The 16,864-nt window shown below is 57.4% G+C and overlaps 1 protein-coding gene across 1 annotated transcript; it reads right to left on the reverse strand.

Annotated features, from left to right (window-relative positions):
* Positions 1–850: 850 nt before the first annotated feature.
* On the reverse strand, positions 851–15,645 carry UNC13D (unc-13 homolog D). Its single transcript, XM_051797793.1, has 32 exons — positions 15,589–15,645; positions 13,145–13,177; positions 12,770–12,877; positions 12,323–12,382; positions 12,046–12,112; positions 11,795–11,972; positions 11,623–11,667; positions 11,192–11,260; positions 10,916–10,985; positions 10,521–10,625; positions 10,139–10,231; positions 9,783–9,886; positions 9,434–9,551; positions 8,780–8,904; positions 8,418–8,508; positions 8,078–8,134; positions 7,894–7,991; positions 7,626–7,677; positions 7,217–7,347; positions 6,727–6,847; positions 6,019–6,162; positions 5,771–5,869; positions 5,105–5,311; positions 4,865–4,933; positions 4,589–4,668; positions 4,260–4,365; positions 4,115–4,186; positions 3,920–4,003; positions 3,524–3,644; positions 2,767–2,890; positions 2,213–2,418; positions 851–2,113 (listed from the first exon to the last, which is right to left on the reverse strand). The coding sequence occupies exons 1-32, from the start codon at positions 15,643–15,645 to the stop codon at positions 1,992–1,994; spliced, it is 3,216 nt and encodes a 1,071-aa protein (XP_051653753.1). The 3' UTR covers positions 851–1,991.
* Positions 15,646–16,864: the final 1,219 nt, after the last annotated feature.

Genomic DNA, 16,864 nt, shown 5'->3' on the forward strand with positions numbered 1-16,864 from the left:
TCTAATTAGTGCTTCAAAGATGTGTCAACCACTTCCCATCAGTCCAATCGCAACAATAATCTGAATCACCCAGTTTATATTAGAGACTATTAGTAACACAATAAAAATCAGTAAATGTGAGTGCCAGTCCCCTTCCCTCTTGTGTTCCAGCAATCTGTCTGTGTCAGGTTCTTCACCAGGATGAGGATGATGATTTCTTCCTTCTCCTCAGTCTTGCATTTAGCAGGAGCTGGTTTTTTTGTGCTTCAAGCCATATTGTCTCATGCTTGTGCTGTTCTCTGGTCCATGGGGTTAGTGACGCCCTGATTGATTAAGGTTTATTAGTCCTTCTCTGTAAAAAAGATACAATTTCTTCAGGGGTGGGAGAAGACCCACCCAACTGCCCGGAGCTGAGCAAAAAATTAAGCTGAAACACCTTGAATAATACAGTGCAAACAACCTCAAAACAGAGGTCAGCCCGTGGCACCTGCTCACCGGGACACACCTGGGTGGTGGCAGCCCAGGGCGAGTTAGAGCACAGTGATTTTTAAACAAAGAGCTAAAAAAAAAGCTAAAAATACTATGAGACCTACAGCCTCGTAGAGTTAAGCCTTGTAATAAAGCATGAGGTTGGTTGTTAACAGGTGCCAACTCCAAATGAGCTGCAGAGCTCAGGCTTGGGGTGCTGAACCCGGCTGAAATGACCCCCCTCGGGACAGATTCTCCACAATCCCAGACCTGCCTCTGGAATATTATTTCTCTGCACTGAAAAGAGTGATCTAAGCCAGCAAATGGCTTCCTTGGGAGCCTTAATCCCTCCTGCTGTGGGCTCTGTCTGTCACACAGATACCAAAGGAGCTTTTTTTTTTTCCCACCCCCGCATCCAGGATTTGACCTGAACTGACCCAGCGGCTGCTCTGCCCACCGAGGGAGCAGCTGCTGCTCAGGCACCCGTGAGGGTGATGCTTTTAATACCCTGGGCAGCTCCCAGGGACCCTCTGCAGCTCAAACACAGCCACCCCCTTGCAGGGTGGGGATAGAGGGAGCTCCAGGTGTGTAATTAGTACTCATTGCAGCTAAAACAAGCACCAAAAAAACCCAGCAAATAGTTACAATGACCTGTCCTGCCAGGCATATTTGCTGTCACACTGGGCCATCCCACATGGAGGCACCCTGCAGAGCTTCCCAGCACTTCCAGAGGGACCCAGATCCCTGGCAGAGGTTGGAGGTGACACTGGGGACCTGCCCCCTGTGTCTGGCCTCCAGCAGCCCCAAGTGCCTCCTGGTTTGTCTGCCGGCACTGCGATGTTCTTTATTGCTGCCCAGGCTCCCTCAGCTCCAGCAGGTGGATACAATTGGTGGTAAAATAAAAAAAAAAAAGCAAAAACAAACCAGACACAAGAGCTATACACATTTCAGCAGCTCCCACCACATCCCAAATGCCTTGTCCCACCCTGCCGTGCTGCTGCCACAGCTGCCCCCGGCACAGGGCCACTGCACAGACTCAACCCACGCATCAGCTTTGTGGCTTTTCATTTAAAATAAGAGGCTTATCCACAAGAAAAAGAGGGGGAAAAAAGATTTAAAACAGTAAAAAAAAAAAATAAAATGAAGGCAGCTTTGGACATGGTTGCACTTTGAATCAACTTGGATGTGTTTGCATTGCCCTGATGCCTGTTGCAGGCAGGAGGGTTGGGGACCGGGCCAGGAGATGTGGCACAGGCAGTGACAAGCTCCTGAGGAACAGGCAGGGACAGTCACAGTCTTTCACATCCCTCGTGTAGTGTTCCCAGTCCAGGCAGGTGAAGAAATCCCCTGAAATCCATGTGCCCACCCTCCCCAGGCTCACGGGAGTGTTGCTTCCCGAAGGTGGGGGTGAGATGGGTGCTGGGAGGTGATAGGGAGCACAGAGGTCCCCTAATCCCTGCGGATGGCTCTTGCTCCAGCACCACAAATCTCCTGGGATCCACTGGCCAGACCTCTCATTTCAGGACCCTCTTCTTCTGCCTCCCTCACTCCGCCTCCTTGGACTGTGTCTCCTTGGACTGCTTGGCTCGTTGCTTACGGAGCTTAACAAAGGCCTGAGCCTCTTTGTCCCCTTTCCTGGACTCCAGCAGCTGGAGGATCTCGTCCCCTGCCAGAGAAGAGGGGAATGATGGTGGGAGATGCTCACCACAGCCCCCTCCTCATGCCACAGGGCCAGCAGTGGCTTGGCAGGGCACCACTGACTCACCAGTGGGTTTGGGGTGAGTGAGGGGGAGGCGGGTCTGGGGCACCCGTCCCATGTCAGCCTCGTCCTCATCATCATTGAGGCCGGGCAGGTGGCAGAGGGGGAAGAAGGCTTCGCCCTCCAGGTCATTGGACCCCAGCGTGTCGTAGTCGAACACGGTCAGCAGCAGACAGGCCCCCTCCTGCCGGCACTTCTCCGGGGGGATCAAGCTGCAAGGGAACGGGATGCTGGTGCTCATCACATCCCATCCCCTCCATCCCGAAACGCAACCTTCCGTGCTCCCTGGGAAGCCACCCGCCCCTGCACTGCTCCCAGCACCTCAAAGCACAGGGCCCCAGCCCAGCCTTGCACCCCCCAACAGCTGGGGGTCACCCCCAGCCCAGCTCCCACCATGGGACCCCCTGGCTGAGCCCCCACTGGGGTGCAGGGGGTGAAATCCCCACACTGGAGGGTGAATCCTCCAGTTCCTGGAGCAGCAGCCTCATGGCAGGGGCTCGACTGAAGCCTGAGGGGCTGCAGGGACTGGGGGGGGCCGGTGGGTGTCAGCCCCTACGTACAAGTCAAAGGCTTCGTCGAAGAGGGGGTGCAGCTCGTTCCTCTTGCACTGGGTGGTCCGGGCCACCACCTCGGGGAACTCGTGCCGGGGCTCCAGGGTGAGCTGGACAAAGGGGTCGCTGGAGCCTGGTGGGGTGCAAACATCAGCCCTGCCCACAATCCCTCTGCCCCGGCACAGGGGCATGAACACGGATGGGGTGACTTGGACACACTGGGGTGGCTGGGGGTAGGGGAAGGGGGGTCAGGGCACCCTCACCACAACCCCCAGCCCAGCCCATGCTCCTGGGAAGACGCAGGAACATCCCTAACCCTACCCACACGTCCATCGGCCACAGGTGGCTGCAGGAGGAGTGACCTCTCCTGGAGAGCTCCCGGAACGACAGCCAGCCCGGGAGAATGTCCCTCGTCACCCTGGCATCATTTTTTTTGTCTGCAACTGGGTTGCACAACGAAGAAAAGCCACCTGCCCTGGCTGCTGCCTTGTGCCTCAAGGTGAAGGCAGTGGGGTGTGGGCACAGTGTCCTGCCTGGTCCTGCCTGCCACACCCCAGACCACCCCGGATCAGCACAATAACCCTCCCTCTTCCCCAAATCCACTCCTTGGATTCAAAAGCAAATCAAGAGAGTTACTCCAAGCACTGCCGGTATCTCTCCCACCCAGGGGACTGCGGACAGGGGGTCCCCGGGGCAGTGGGGCTCCCCAGCCCACCCACAGGAGGGTCCTGGTTTGGTGGGGCCCCCCCAGCCCACCCACACCCACCGTTGGAGTCCAGCGGGATGAGGTTGGCAGCATTGAGCACTTCCACGCGGAGCTTCTGCTCCGAAGGGCGGTACAGAGCCTTGATCGTCACGGCCCCAAACTTCTCCGAGCTCGTGTCCAGCTGAGCAGTGGGGTACAAGAATAAGGGTGCTGCCCTTCAGCACACCCAGGGAGGGCATCCATGGGGCCTGAGCAGAAATTTTCGGGTACCCAGGAGGTGATGGAATCCTCTGGAATGCAATTGAGCCCCCTCTGGCTCAATTGCCACCACTGGGGCAAAACCAGCCCAAACAGTGAGGGGAAATTCCACGTTTCCACAGGCAGGCTGTGCTGGGCAGCCTCATGAATGCAAGGTGGGATGTGGGAAGGGGCTGGGAGCACCATCCAGACTGCTACCTGCTGCTTGATCCTGTTGCTGAAGTATTTCTGGATGAGCTTGCGGCTGCTGGCGGAGCAGAGGGCCAGGTGGGTCTCCAGCGACTGTGGGGAGTGTGAGAGGTGATGGTCAAGCACACGGACAGGTCCACAGCCTGGTGTTCCTTCCTCCCAAGGGAACTCTTATTGGAGCCCCCCATCCCTAGCCCTCCGTACCAGGAAGGCTGCAGTGTGCAGGATCTCCAGCGGCAGCCCGCAGCCCTCGCCGTAGAAGCACAGCTCCAGGCTCTGGGGAGAAGGATCCTGTCAGCCACCAACCAAACCCCATCCCTGCCAGGGACCCCCCCTTCTCCCTGGGTACCTTCAGGGCACAGTACAGCCTCTTGTAGTGCTGGGCTGAGGGGACCTGCGGTGCTGCTGCTGCCGAGAGCACGGACAGGGTGTGGTGCCAGAGGAGAGTGAGGAGGCTGCAGGGGCGAGGGAGGAAGGCTGTGAGCAAGGTCCAGCAGGTGGGTTGAAGGGATGGTCCTCAGCTCAGGGGCTTTGCAAAGCCCCAGAGGGAAGTGACTCATCCTGCTGGGCTGAGCAGCCCGAAGCAGGATGTCCCTGTGCCCCACGGAGCTAGGGTGACACTCCTGCCTGAGGGACAGTGACACTGGTGGCCTCTGCCATCCCCAGTGCCCTGGTCACCTTTTGAAGTTCTCCTGGACCAGATGCTCGTTGAGATACTGCAGTTCCGACTCCAGGAACTTCATGAGTGGGATGATGGACTGCAGAGAGAGGAGAGGGGTGTTGGGGAGGGCACAAGGGGTCGTATCCAGCAGAGGAGGATCCCAGAGGGGCTCCTTCCCACAGGATATGGGTAGGCTGTGCCTGGTCTGGTCCTGCTGCTAACACAGGATCAAGCAAAGCATTATGGATGGCCCTGAAAAAGATGGTCCAGAAGGGGCTGAATCAGGTACTTACATCCTCAGGCTCCTTGGTATTATTGGAAGATGAGAGCTCCTGGATATGTCTGGCAATGCCCTTTTCCAGCTGCCAGGGAGAAACACAGGAAGGCACGTAAGACTTCGCCCTCTGCACCAGCCTCCCCACACCCAGGTCCACGTTGTCTCCATCCCAGGAGCATTATGGGCTCCAGGACGCCTTGGGTGAAGCTGCTCTGGGCCAGGCGAGGGCCAGGGGGGGTCAGTGGCTGGTGGTCACCTTGGTGGCCAGGGCCTGCACCACGTCCCGGACCTCGTGGTCCAGGCAGGACACGGTGCTGTCGAGCTGGTGGTGCAGCGTGTGCTGGATCTGCTGCCGGTCGATGACGGCCCCCGTGCGCTGCTCCAGCTGCGCCCAGTCCAGCTGCGTCGGGAGCCTCAGGATCAGCACCCGCAGCTGCTTGATGTTGTTCACCACGATGCAGAGCTGGGGGAGGTGGGTCTCCTTCAGGGTGTCCCACAACCCCTGGTGCATCCCTCATCCCCAGACACATCCCCATCTCCATCCCCATCTCCATCCCCATCTCCATCCCCATCTCCATCCCCATCTCCATCCCCATCTCCATCCCCATCTCCATCCCCATCCTTATCCCCATCCCCAGCACTACCCCATCTTCATCCCCTTCCTCATTCCCAGTCCCATCTCTGCTACTGTCCCCATGTTCATTCCCATCCCCACCCTTATCCATGTCCTCATCTCCATTCCTCTCTCCCTATTCACACCATTTCCCTCCTGATTTTCCAGGACTATGGCCATTGGGGGCCCACTGATCCCCATGAATCCCAAACTGGAGATATCAGCTGGGTTGTCAGCGGCTCGTCTCCCCCTTTGCCCAGAAACCACAGCCAAATCCTGCCTGTCCCAGAGCAGTGCCCCCATACCAACCCTGTTGGCTGCTTCGCCCTCGTTCTGCTCACTCAGGGACAGAGCCTCAGCCCTCTCCTTGATGAGCCGGCAGTACATCAGGGAGATTTTGCACATATCCTGCAGGACAGAGAAGAAGCCAACGGGATTGAACCAGGCAGCACCGGGACCACCACGGGGTCAGGGGTGGGACAGGAGCCCTGTCCATGGACACACATCTCCAAGAGCAGGAGAGGAAACTCTGGGTGCTGATGCCCAGGTGTACAAACCTCCACGAGCTTCACCATGATCATGAAGGCTTCCTCAGGGTCCGGCCAGTTGAGCTGCTGCCAGGTCTTCACGATCTGGGCGTAGCAGGTGGACAGGTCAACAGTGGAGGTGCTGTGCTTGTTGTGCTCCCCAAAGGGCTTCAGCTGAGGGGCAGAGAAAGCAAATGCAACTTTTGTACAGAAAGATGTGAGCCCAGAGAGCAGAGCTGCTCCTTTGCTTTGTGGCACTCTGGCCCATCATCAGCCTCATATATCCCTATGTCATCACACAGCCACTTTGGAGAGGAGGGCATGAAGATGGGTGGAGCAGCTCCCTGCTTCCCATACTCCAACCCAGGGTTGCTGGACCCCAGTGAAGAGGAGAGAGAAGCCTGTGGGCCCATGGCTGCCTTCCCTTCCCTCTTCCTAGAGGTTGGAAGCAAAGGGGATGCTCATGGCATGGCCCAAATGAAGGCTCCTCAGCTCACATGGGCTGCCAGAGAGCAGCGAGGGAAGGGGCACAGGGACACAGTGTGGGGCCAGGGTGGGATCAGCTGGTCCAGGAAACCACATCCTTTGTTATGCATTTGGGTGAGGAACCTGCTGCTGGGCTGCGAGAGACACCTACATGGTGGTCTCAGTGCTGTGAGCCAGGCACAGGGGCAAGGAGTGGAGGAAAGCTGGAGTGTCCCCACAGGGAAGAGGGAGATCTTTTCTTCCCCACATTACCTGGTCCATCTGGACAGCTCTCTGAGCCCTCTCCAGCGCAGTGTTGTAGGCCTTTTGTAGCCACTGGGGCACAGCTTCCTTGAACCACTGGTGGAAATTGCTCAGAGCCAGAGGTCCATCCCTGTGGATGAAGGCACCAGCTTCTCCAACTGCACAGCAATGGCATGGGGCTGTCACCCCTCCTGCTCTCACATCACCCCTCCTGCTCTCACATCACCCCTCACACACAAGCAACTACCCCGAGGTGGAGGCAGCACTGCAGCAACTGTGATAAAGAGAAACCTCCCCTTGTCTGGAAGTTGAGGTCTCCATCAACCCACCCAGAGATGAGCCTGAAACCCCTCTGGTGATGCTCCCATCAACACCAGACACCAACAGCCTGGTCTGCCTGGTGTCTAACTGGTGATGTAGGTGAATGGGAAGGATTTGGGGTTCCTCTCAACTGCTCGATCCCTCCCTTTGGCCTCTCTCCTCTCTCCGGGTTGGATACCTCCTCGGGAGGAAGTCCTTCATCCGATAGAGCTCCTGCAGGTTCATATAGAGCTGGAAAAGGCTCTCAGCTGTGGGCTTGGACATGCTGCTGTCGACCTCGTGCAGTTGCTCCCGGACATGTTCCGCAACCTGGGGAGAGGGAACTGTCAGTGAGGGTCCAGCTGGGAATGCTCCTTCTGGACTCACAGGGTGAGGGTCAGCTCAGGGGATTCCTCTTCCTTTTTGGTGGCATTTCAGGAGATTCACTGGGTGAAGTAAGCAGACCATAGGGCACTTATGGGCATGCACAGAGAGATGGGGATTTTCCCTGTCTCGCTACAATCTGTTACTGCCTGAAGAGTGGCCAAAATATTGGACTGCCTTTAGACCTTAGTCCCATGAGTGCAGAGCAACCCAGGCTTGCTCACCAGGCTCTCCAGCTCCAGGTAGGCAATGGAGAAGATATTCAACTTGAAGGTGCTGCAAGAGAGAAATGGGGCATCAGGAGCCTGCCAGCCCCAGCCCAGCAAACCCAGCCCAGCAAACCCAGCCCAGAAAACCCTCCCAGACCACGCCCTTGTCCTGAGGGCAAGGACAATACAGGTCTGAAGGGTAGAGGTGGGACCACAGATGCTACCTGTGGGGCCCAAGGGCCAAGGAATGAGGCATCAAAGTACCCTGTCACTTGGAACCTACTTAATGAAGAATTTATTCCAGATTTTGTGGCACTGCTGGAGATCTTCTATCACCTCCAGAAGGAGTCTGGACAAGGCTTTTCCATTCTCCTCCATGCTCTGCAAAGGAAGGAACAGCTTGTTTTGGATGCTCGGACGTTTTGAGGTGACTTTACCATGTCAGGGAGGCAGAGATGGGAACTGACCTTCACTATGGGCTTGAGGTGCTCCTTCTGCATGTGAAACCATTCTGTTGTACCTGACTGCAAGAGAGGAGTCCTGATGGAGTGTCAAGGAAGCAGGAGGAGCAAAGACAGCTCTGTCACTCCCTTCACTCTCCCTGTCCCCTGGGTGGGGTCAGGACCCAGCTCCATGTGGTGGGAACCACAGGCTGGGACCACCAGTTTGAAGAGGGGTGGGTATTTCCCCCACCGTGGTGGCCCATGTGGATTTGCTGAGGTGTGGGCATTGGGCAGGGGACATAAGGGAAGGGAGACCCAGAGGGTCCCATCTCACTGGGTCTGGGGTGGGTGAGACCCCTGGTACCTTCAGTGCCGTGAAGATCATCTGGGGCAGGTCAGGGCTGAGCGTGCACAACTCACGGAAAGCTTTTGTTTTGCACATCTGGACCAGGACCCTGCAAAGAGAGAACCTCAAGTGAAACCCAGCACCAGCCACCAGAAACAACCACCTCTCTCCCCGGAGACCCTACCCAAACAGACCTTCCCCTCCCAACAACATCCCCCACAGGGAGCACAGGATGAGGGACAGGACAGGACAAGTGTTACAGCAGCCTAGAAGGAGTCAGAAAGGGCTCACAAAGGTTTTTGCTCAAGCTCATGGGCTTGTCCATCACAGTGGCAAAGTCCTACAACCCCACACTCAGCTGGCACCGGTGCCTGACTCACCGGAGCAGGGACTGGAGCCTCTCCTTGGACCTCGGGACAGAGAGGGGGAAAATGATGCGGTACCTCCGGATGAGGGAGACCCCGTAGGTCAGCAAGGACTGGAAGGACTCGGCCAGCTCTGCTTTCTGGGGAGAAGAAAAGAAACGTCCCCCTCAGTGACAGGCAGATGCCTGCAGGACCACGGCACCACCGCGGAGGGAGCTGGTGGTTCCCATTCCTTTCCAGCCGGCTCCAGGGATGGGAAACCCCTTGATGCTTCGATTAGCTTCTCCCTGGAGGGGCTGAACTGAGCTTTGTTCTTAAATCTTATTGCTATGCATAAACAATTCAGGGTCTCAGCAGGGCGCAGGGATGCTCTGGGAAAACAGGCAGGGAAAAGTAGGAACTGGGTCATATGTATAAGTTTTACAGGGTGTTGTGACTGGATGGCAGGGAGGGAGGAGGGGAAGCTTGCACAAAGGGGAAGAGCTTCTCCATGGAGAGGAGGGGAACAAACCACCGGGAAATGTCCTCCAGCTGCCCCAGCATCCCTGTGCCCTTCCTGGAACACCGGGAGTGAAATAGCCCTGGGAGCTGGGAGGAGAGGCTCAGGGTTGGATGCATGAGGCACCTTTCCCTGATCTCTGCCCACCAGCTGTGCCAGAGCCCCCTCACCTGCTCTGGCCTGAGGCGCTCCTGTGCCCACTGGTACTCGATGCTGGTGATCTGGTGCAGGAGGCAGTTGCTGTTGAACTCGAGGCTCTGGTAGAGTTTGCTGTATGCCAGCCACTTCCTGGGGAGGAGGGAGGGCTGGGATGAGCCCCCAGAGTCTGGGGGCACGCAGGGGTCAGCGTGGGGCTCCCCCACCCACAGTCACAGGGGCAGGACCCAGGTCTCCTGGGTGCAGGGGGCAATACCCACCACACTGAGCTCATGGGGGACACCAGCTGCGGTCAGACAGTTCCAGGGAAGGCATTGGGGCCCTTAACCCCCCCAGGAGACTCCCTGAGTGTGGAGTACTTACGCCATGACCTGGTGGAAGTCAGAGAGATCCTTCTGTGTGGCGTGCAGGTACAGCACGGTGCTGGCGTGGCTGCTCAGCTCCCCATCCCAGGAGATGCTCCCGGCCTGTGAGGATGGAAAAGAGGTGATATGTCCTGGAGCAACACAGGATGAGCAGGGAGGGGGGCAGGTGGGGTGTATTTGCAGGACCATGGGAGGAGTGTGTGTCCTGTAAGGATGCCAGGCACGGGCAGGGATCATCCTGACCCTCGTTCTCGTCACACTGCACGATGTGTCAGGGGTAATGGGCTCCAAAGGAAGCCCTCACCCAGCCCAGCTGCTGGAGGGCTTCTACTGGCACTGGTACAGCACCAGTACCTGGTGCTGAAGGATCTCATAGGACACCAGCTGCTGCAGGAGGTGGCGATGGACGGTGTAGCTCGGCTGTGTCCGGCTGCTCGTGGTGGCCCTCTGAGAAGAGACAAGGCAGAAATAACCATCACCTGCCTCAATATGCAGGGACACAGTCAGAGTGGGGACATAGGAGTCAAAAAGCACGGAGCTGGAGAGCCAAGGGGTGCAGGTGCACCAGGAGCAGGGTCCCCACGCTGGCACAGAGCTCAGGGAAGGGCCCAGCACATGCAAACCCTGGTGCTGGCACCTCTGGTCCTGGGGCAGGGATCTCTGACCCCAAGATAAGCCCCAACTTCCTAACCTGCCAAGGTATTGAGAAGGGAAGCCTTTCCCCACCCTCTCCCACCTTCTTGTGGGTCAGTAGGAACTGCAGGTGACAGTCTCCCCGGTTGGGATACGTCTCGGTCCGTGGCTCCAGCTGGTACCACTGGTCATTCCAGCAGTGCAGGTCCTGGAGGCACAGAGACAAGGATGAGCTTCAAGCAGCCTTCCTGGGGGAAGGATCCCACTCAGGGACCAGGGAATCCTGATCTGCATTCATTTGATTAAAAATACAGGATGTACTGAGTGTGTTGTAGTGACTGTGGCACCTGCCACCACAGCGAATGACCTGGCATGAGTCTGTGGCTCTGAGCCAGGATCCTGGTTGTGCTGGGTGCTATCACAGTGCTGGGATCCTGCCTGGACCCCTAGAGGTTTAACTGGTGCCTGGAGAAGAGGATGGTGCACCCTGGCACTCACCTTTAGGCGAAGGACCACATTTCCCAGGAAATCATCCTGCCCTTTGTCTTTGCGGGCATCTTTAAAGATCCTGGAAGGCACAGACGAAGGAGGGGGTCAGAAGGTGTCCTGCAGCTGTGACCCAGCCACGGCTGAAGGGAATGAAGGGTGGCACAGACCTGCTGCCCTCCCTCCCTCCCTCCCTCCTTCCAAAGGTGATTTTTAAAATCCAGCAGACAAACAAGCATTTTCCAAGCCCCCTTCCCCCAGCAGCCTTGGGGCCTCACCAGCACCAACCGTTTGAGGCCGTGGAGGTCCGTCAGCTCCCCCAGCTTGTGCCGCATCGACTCCACCACGTCCGAGTCCCTGCCAGGGGAAAGGGGGAAATTCAGGGAGAAGTGATGGCAGAGGAGGGAAGGTACAGAAGGGGGGAAGTGTCAGGACAGATGCCACCCCTAAAGGCAGCCAAAATCTGCAAGTATGTGGTTTCTTTCCATAAATAGAACCTGGGGTCAGGATTGGCCCCACCTGGGCTCTCTCTGCTCGTGCAGGTCACATCCTGCATGAGCACTGCTGCAGCAGAAAGTGTTGGGAAGAGGGGTTCCCAGCTGGTTTCTGGGGCTTTTTAAAGGGTGTAGGTTGGAGGACCACCTCAGGGACCCTCCTAGGAGGCAGGAATCCCTCAGGGCAGACTCTTGGGGTCACTGGCCGGGGATGCTGCCACTCACCACATGTCCAGGTGGAAGCTGGCTGTCTCCACATCTTCAAATTCCCTGCAAGACACCGGCAGGATGCTGTTACTTGAGTGACATGAAAGTGGTGAAGCCCCTCATCCACCCCCAAGAGCCCTGGCCACCCCATCCAGCCCCCCAACAGCAAAGCCAAGGGGTGTTGGATTACAGGATAAACGTCTCGTCCCACACCGGGCTGAGGGTCTGGCTTATGACTTGTGTGCGATGGATCTGGTCTTCAGGGATGAGGTCTTTGACCACAGCCTTCATCCTCTTCCTGTGGTCAGGGTGGGCTGGCTCCTGGCTCTTGGCCTCGATGCCCAGCAGGCAGTATGGGTCGCTGAAGCCTGTGAGGGTAGAGCTGTGCAAGTCCCAGTCGGGAGCAGCAGCTGCCCCTTTTCCCACGTGACACCCACTTACCACTGACATCTTTGCCCAAAATCCCCTTGGCTTCCTTCACAGTTGCTTTCAGGCAATAAATTGGGCTCTGGAAGAATGAAAAAATAACTATTGATGTGTGGGGTCACCAACCCTGCGAGGAAGGATGGGGCTCGAGCAGAACCACACCATCAACTTCTACCCAGGCAGTGACAACCCCAGGGCACCCCAAATCCCGAACACAGGGGCCAGGAGGCACTGCAGCCCCCCAACACCACCCCAGTATTCCCCCCAGCAGCATACTGGGGAGAGGCCATACCTCCAGTTCCATGACCTGCTGCATGATGACACTGTGCTCCTTCGCATCCATGCCGAAAGCCTGTGTGGATATCAGGGCTGGTAATGGATGCTGCCCTCTTAACACGGCTGGAGAGCAGCCAGGGGCTTCCCTCCACTCCCTGGGAGCCAGCTGCAGCTCGAGGGGAGAGGAGAGGAGCAAAGAGCCCAGCAGGAGGGCTGGGGACCAGCTGAAAGCTCTTAAGGGAGAGCCTTCTTCCCACCATCCCAGGCCTAAGATAAACATTTCTCCCTAGGGCTAACATTTCCCAGACACAGGCTGTCCCAGCCCTCCAGCTGGATCCTGCTGCTACATCTTTTAAGATGCTCGTTAAAAACTCCCTCTGAGTGACCCCCACCATCCCCTTCAGCTGGGAGGATGGACAGGTCAGGGGACAGGTTTGGGGGACCCCATCAGGAGGGGACCCACCTTTTGCACGTAGGAGTAGAGCTCCTGGGAATCTGCAACCTGGTGGGGCTCGGGCTTGCCCAGGCGGTGCCGGATGGTGTAAAGAACCTCCTCATAGAGCCGGTCCAGCTGTGGGGGGACAGTGCTGACACCTCACGTGGGGCCAGGCTAGTGGGGACTTGCTCCATGTGTCCCCCAGGATCAGTGGGGTGTCCCCCTCACACTTCCCGAAGCTCCCACTGGTCCCTGCCACCCCCCTGAATCAAGCCCTGCTCACCCACCACTGCCTGTCCCTGAGGAGGAACTCCAGGAGCTGAGCCATGTCCCCAAGCCCCAGCAGCACTGCCCCCCCCTCCAGTGCCACCAAGGGAGACCGTGGTGGGGCCTGGCTCATACCTCTGCCTTGGAGAACCGGTGGGACAGATCCATCTAGAGAGAAAAGAGGAGAGAGTTTCCCGTAAGGTCTTGTGGTACAACGTGGTTTGGGGAGGAAATTGTGGTCGGACAGGGCAGGGCAGCCAGGATGGGGTGGGGTCATACACTGTCCATAAGGGTGGGATGCCCCAAAGGGTGCTGTGACACCTCACAGGCACCCTCAGCCAAGGGACCACTTTGTCTATCACCCCCCAGCAGGGCAGCAGTAGGATGTCACCCCCAATCCCTGTTAATTGAGGAGGGGGCAGCAAGGATGGCAACAGCCATTTGGGGTGACCCTCAGGTGGTTTTAAAGGCCAGCTACCCTCCTCTCACCCCACAGAGCTGCTTGCTCCAGCAGGGTCAGGCTGGAAAGCAAAGCAGCTGAGGGAGAGGGCAGGTGGCCAAAGGACAGCGAGGAGCTGCAGGCTGGGCAAGGAGATTCCAAAAAAACTTCGGGATTTGATGCATTGCTCCATTCCCCACTTGAAGGATGACCAGCAATAGCACTGCCTTTCCAAATGAGAATTAAATGAGCCATGTGATGAGGCACTGCCTGACTCCCATGGCACTCACCCCAGGACTGGCCAGGTGGGTCCTGCTGCCCAACGCAGCCCCTGCCATTCCCCACCTAAAATGTCACCTCCCACTCATCCCAGCTCTGTGTGGGTCCAGCAGGGAGATCAAACCACTTCTGCCAACCACCTTTTCCCTAGAAAACCAGCTCTCAGCCCATCCTCACCCCTCTTCCCTCCCCAAGGCTGAGCTTGTCCTGCATCTGCTTCTCTCACCACAACCTGGATTCAGACACCACCACAGCCCAGAAACTCATTCCTGCTGCAGAGCCTGGCCAGGGGACGGTGACTTTGCCACTGCCATGAGCTGGGTGATGCCACCTAAGGAAGGGGGCCAGTGCTGCTGTGTCATCTGTTATGGATCCCAGAGCTGGAGCCTCTGGGAGTACAAGGGGGTGACGCCAGAAAATATAATGGAAATTTTTGAAATGCATTTGGGCCTTTCTGTGTCAAGCAAAGTTCCTGTGCCCACTCAGCCAGGGCTGGCAGGGCTGCATAAATGGATGCACGAGCCCTACCTGTGGGTCAGCCCAGGCCCCAAAGTGACCTTAGGATACCCCTGATAGAAAAAACCCAACCCCAAGCTGGAAACATTAACATTTGCTTATGGCAAATCTAGGGCTGGCATAATCCCCCAGCCATCTGGACTAAATTCAACTCTTCCATCCTCGACAAATTTAACCCTTGAACTACTTCTCTCCCATCTGCCTCCTCATACCTTCTTTCACCTGCTGGTGGGTGCTGGGGGCTGTGGTGGTTCCTGGGAAAGGCCCCTGGAAAAGGGGGACCCATTGCATGCAGGAGGATCCCAGCCTGCTCTTGCCTGCCCCTGACCAGGGACCATCCACCTTTCAATGCTGCTGGCACTGTTCTGCCTTCACCATGGCATGGGGGGTACGGCCCCATCCCGAATCCTTCAGCATCACCATGGGCAGTGCTGCCCCATAGCAAGGTCATGAGTGCAGAGGGGGGAGAAAAAGGACTTCATTCCTCTGCTGCTGTCACTTATCAGCAAGCCACAAGCATCTGCTCCTTGCCCAGGAGCAGGGTAGCATGAGGAGTAAGGCAGGGGGAGGAATTGCTGCTGATTTGGGGGCAGGTCCCTGCTGCTCCCTTCTGCCATCGGGCACAGCGTCTGCGGGATCTGCTCCGTGTTTGCCCATCTGTGCATGGGACTGGCTAAGCTAAAGCTGAGCTGAGCCACCAGGATGTGTTTGCTGCTGCTAATCCCCATGCCAAGAGCCCAGCTCAAATCCAGGAGTGTTGCTTAAATCCAGGTCCAGATACGGCCACCAGCATCACCCCACCCCAGTAGCTGCAGCAGTGTCAGTGGTGCAGGAGGCCAGCCTGGCTGTGGAGATGGGGGCATTTGGGAGGAAGGACAAGTCCTGAGGAGGGGTGGGTCATCCCAGGAATCCAGCACAAGGGATCAGGCCCTCATGCTCCCAGCAGCACTGGTGAGAACAGACACCATCTCTCTGTCCGCTGCAGAGGAAGTTGGTTGGCTTGGCCCAGGGCAGGGCTTTGGGGAAGCTGCTGGCAGGAGGGAGCCCAGAGGGGCTGTGAGGTGCTGGGAAGCTGTAGCTGAGCTAAGAGGGGACCCTCAGTGCCAGCACAGAGCTGTAGCCAACCCTGCACACACCCTTGGGTCCACATTTACACGGGTTTGGTTCCCCCCTTCCTCGGTCGCCCTTGCAAAGCATCACATCCGGGACATGGACTCCATCCCTTTTCTCTCATTCCCCTTTTACAGCCTGAGCATCCAGCTCTGCACCCCAGGGTGCAGATCCCCTCCTGGGGCCATTGCACCCCAAACACGCTCCCCAGCTCCCTGGGGTCAAGGCCACCTACCTCGGGGCTCTCGTCCCTGGGGAGGGTCCCCGCGGGGGTCTGGCCAGTAGGATCCATCTCCAGGGGAGGCTGAGCACGGCAGGGGAGTGGCTGCAACTCTGCCTGACGCTGCTGCCTCTCCCACTCACTCTCTTGCTCAAAGGAAACCACAGACCTTATCTCGCCGTGGCCATTTTTGCAAGCGGAAATGCACACAGGGCTCCTTCGAGAGCAGCTTCCCAGCACCCCCCCGGTGACAGGGACCTCGTGGAACAGATGGGATGGGGGCAAAAGAAAGGTGTCACACCCAGTCTCTGCTGTTGTTTATGAGTAAGGAATTGGGAGCAAGTGGACAGAAATAGTCCTGAGATGTCAAAGCCCAGCAGGGAATGGGGGTGATGGGGAGGATTGGTGGAGGCAACATGTGTATTTGGGATCTGTCATGCCCTGTGAGCACAAACAGAGGCCCTGCAGAAAGCAGGTGTCTTCAGCCCCAAAGGATGGAGGGGATTAAAAACCTCATGCAAAAGTTGCAGGGTGGGAAATCCTTGTGACAGCCAAACGTGTTGGACAAGGCTGGGCTGAGAACTGATGCAGTGAGTGCACGTGCCAGGGACAGTACTGGGAAAGGGCGTGTGGCCTTCTTCCCAAAAAGACTGCCCAGACAGAGCTGGTTACCGAGAAAAAAAAAGCAGCAGGAAAAGAAGTTAAACACTTGTGCTTTACCATCAGCTTTCATTCCTGTAAACACTTTATCTGATTGCAGCTCCCCGGGGCTATCTCGCCTATCACAGACCGGCAGCAGCGCCCGCCCCACACAGATCCCTATCGGAACTGCACTGGTGGCAGACAGGGGGAAGGCATGGGTGGGCACCAGGAGATGGCCAAGGGAAGAGCAGGTTTGCTCCTGGATGTCTGGCATATCCTACAGACACATGGAAGAGCAGCCTCGCTGGGGCTCCCAGGGGCTGTTGAGCTGCAAAAGCATTTGCTGCTCAGCGGCCAGACCCACAGCCCAGGGAAGGACAGGGACATCAGCCTGTGCTCAGTGTCACTGCTGGGCTTTGGTGTCACTGCCGGGGCTGCTGAGGAGCCACAGGCCCTGTGCAGCAGGGCTGTGACCACAGCTGATGCTGCACCTTCCGTTAAGGGGAGTTTTTTGTCTTCCCAGCCTTCCCGTTTCTGGCCCATGGACACTCCTGGAAGCCATGAACAAGATGCTTCTGATGCAACACAGAGGGCAGAGGCTCCATGTCGGGATCAGTGGTGCTTTGTAGCCCTTCAGGGATTTCTGCTG

This window comes from Manacus candei, unplaced genomic scaffold, assembly GCF_025592945.1.
Source record: "Manacus candei isolate 608988 ecotype Guabito, Panama unplaced genomic scaffold, ASM2559294v1 h1tg000047l, whole genome shotgun sequence".
Lineage (NCBI taxonomy): Eukaryota > Metazoa > Chordata > Aves > Passeriformes > Pipridae > Manacus > Manacus candei.

Bases quoted from the DNA above. Each gene is read 5' to 3' on its own strand.
- UNC13D (XM_051797793.1), bottom strand. From the start codon at position 15,645: ATGGATCCTACTGGCCAGACCCCCGCGGGGACCCTCCCCAGGGACGAG. The intron at 6,848-7,216 runs GTATCCAACCCG...CTTCATCCACAG, and splicing joins AAGGACTTCCTCCCGAGGAG to GGATGGACCTCTGGCTCTGA. The intron at 5,870-6,018 runs GTTTGTACACCT...TCTGTCCTGCAG, and splicing joins TCATGGTGAAGCTCGTGGAG to GATATGTGCAAAATCTCCCT.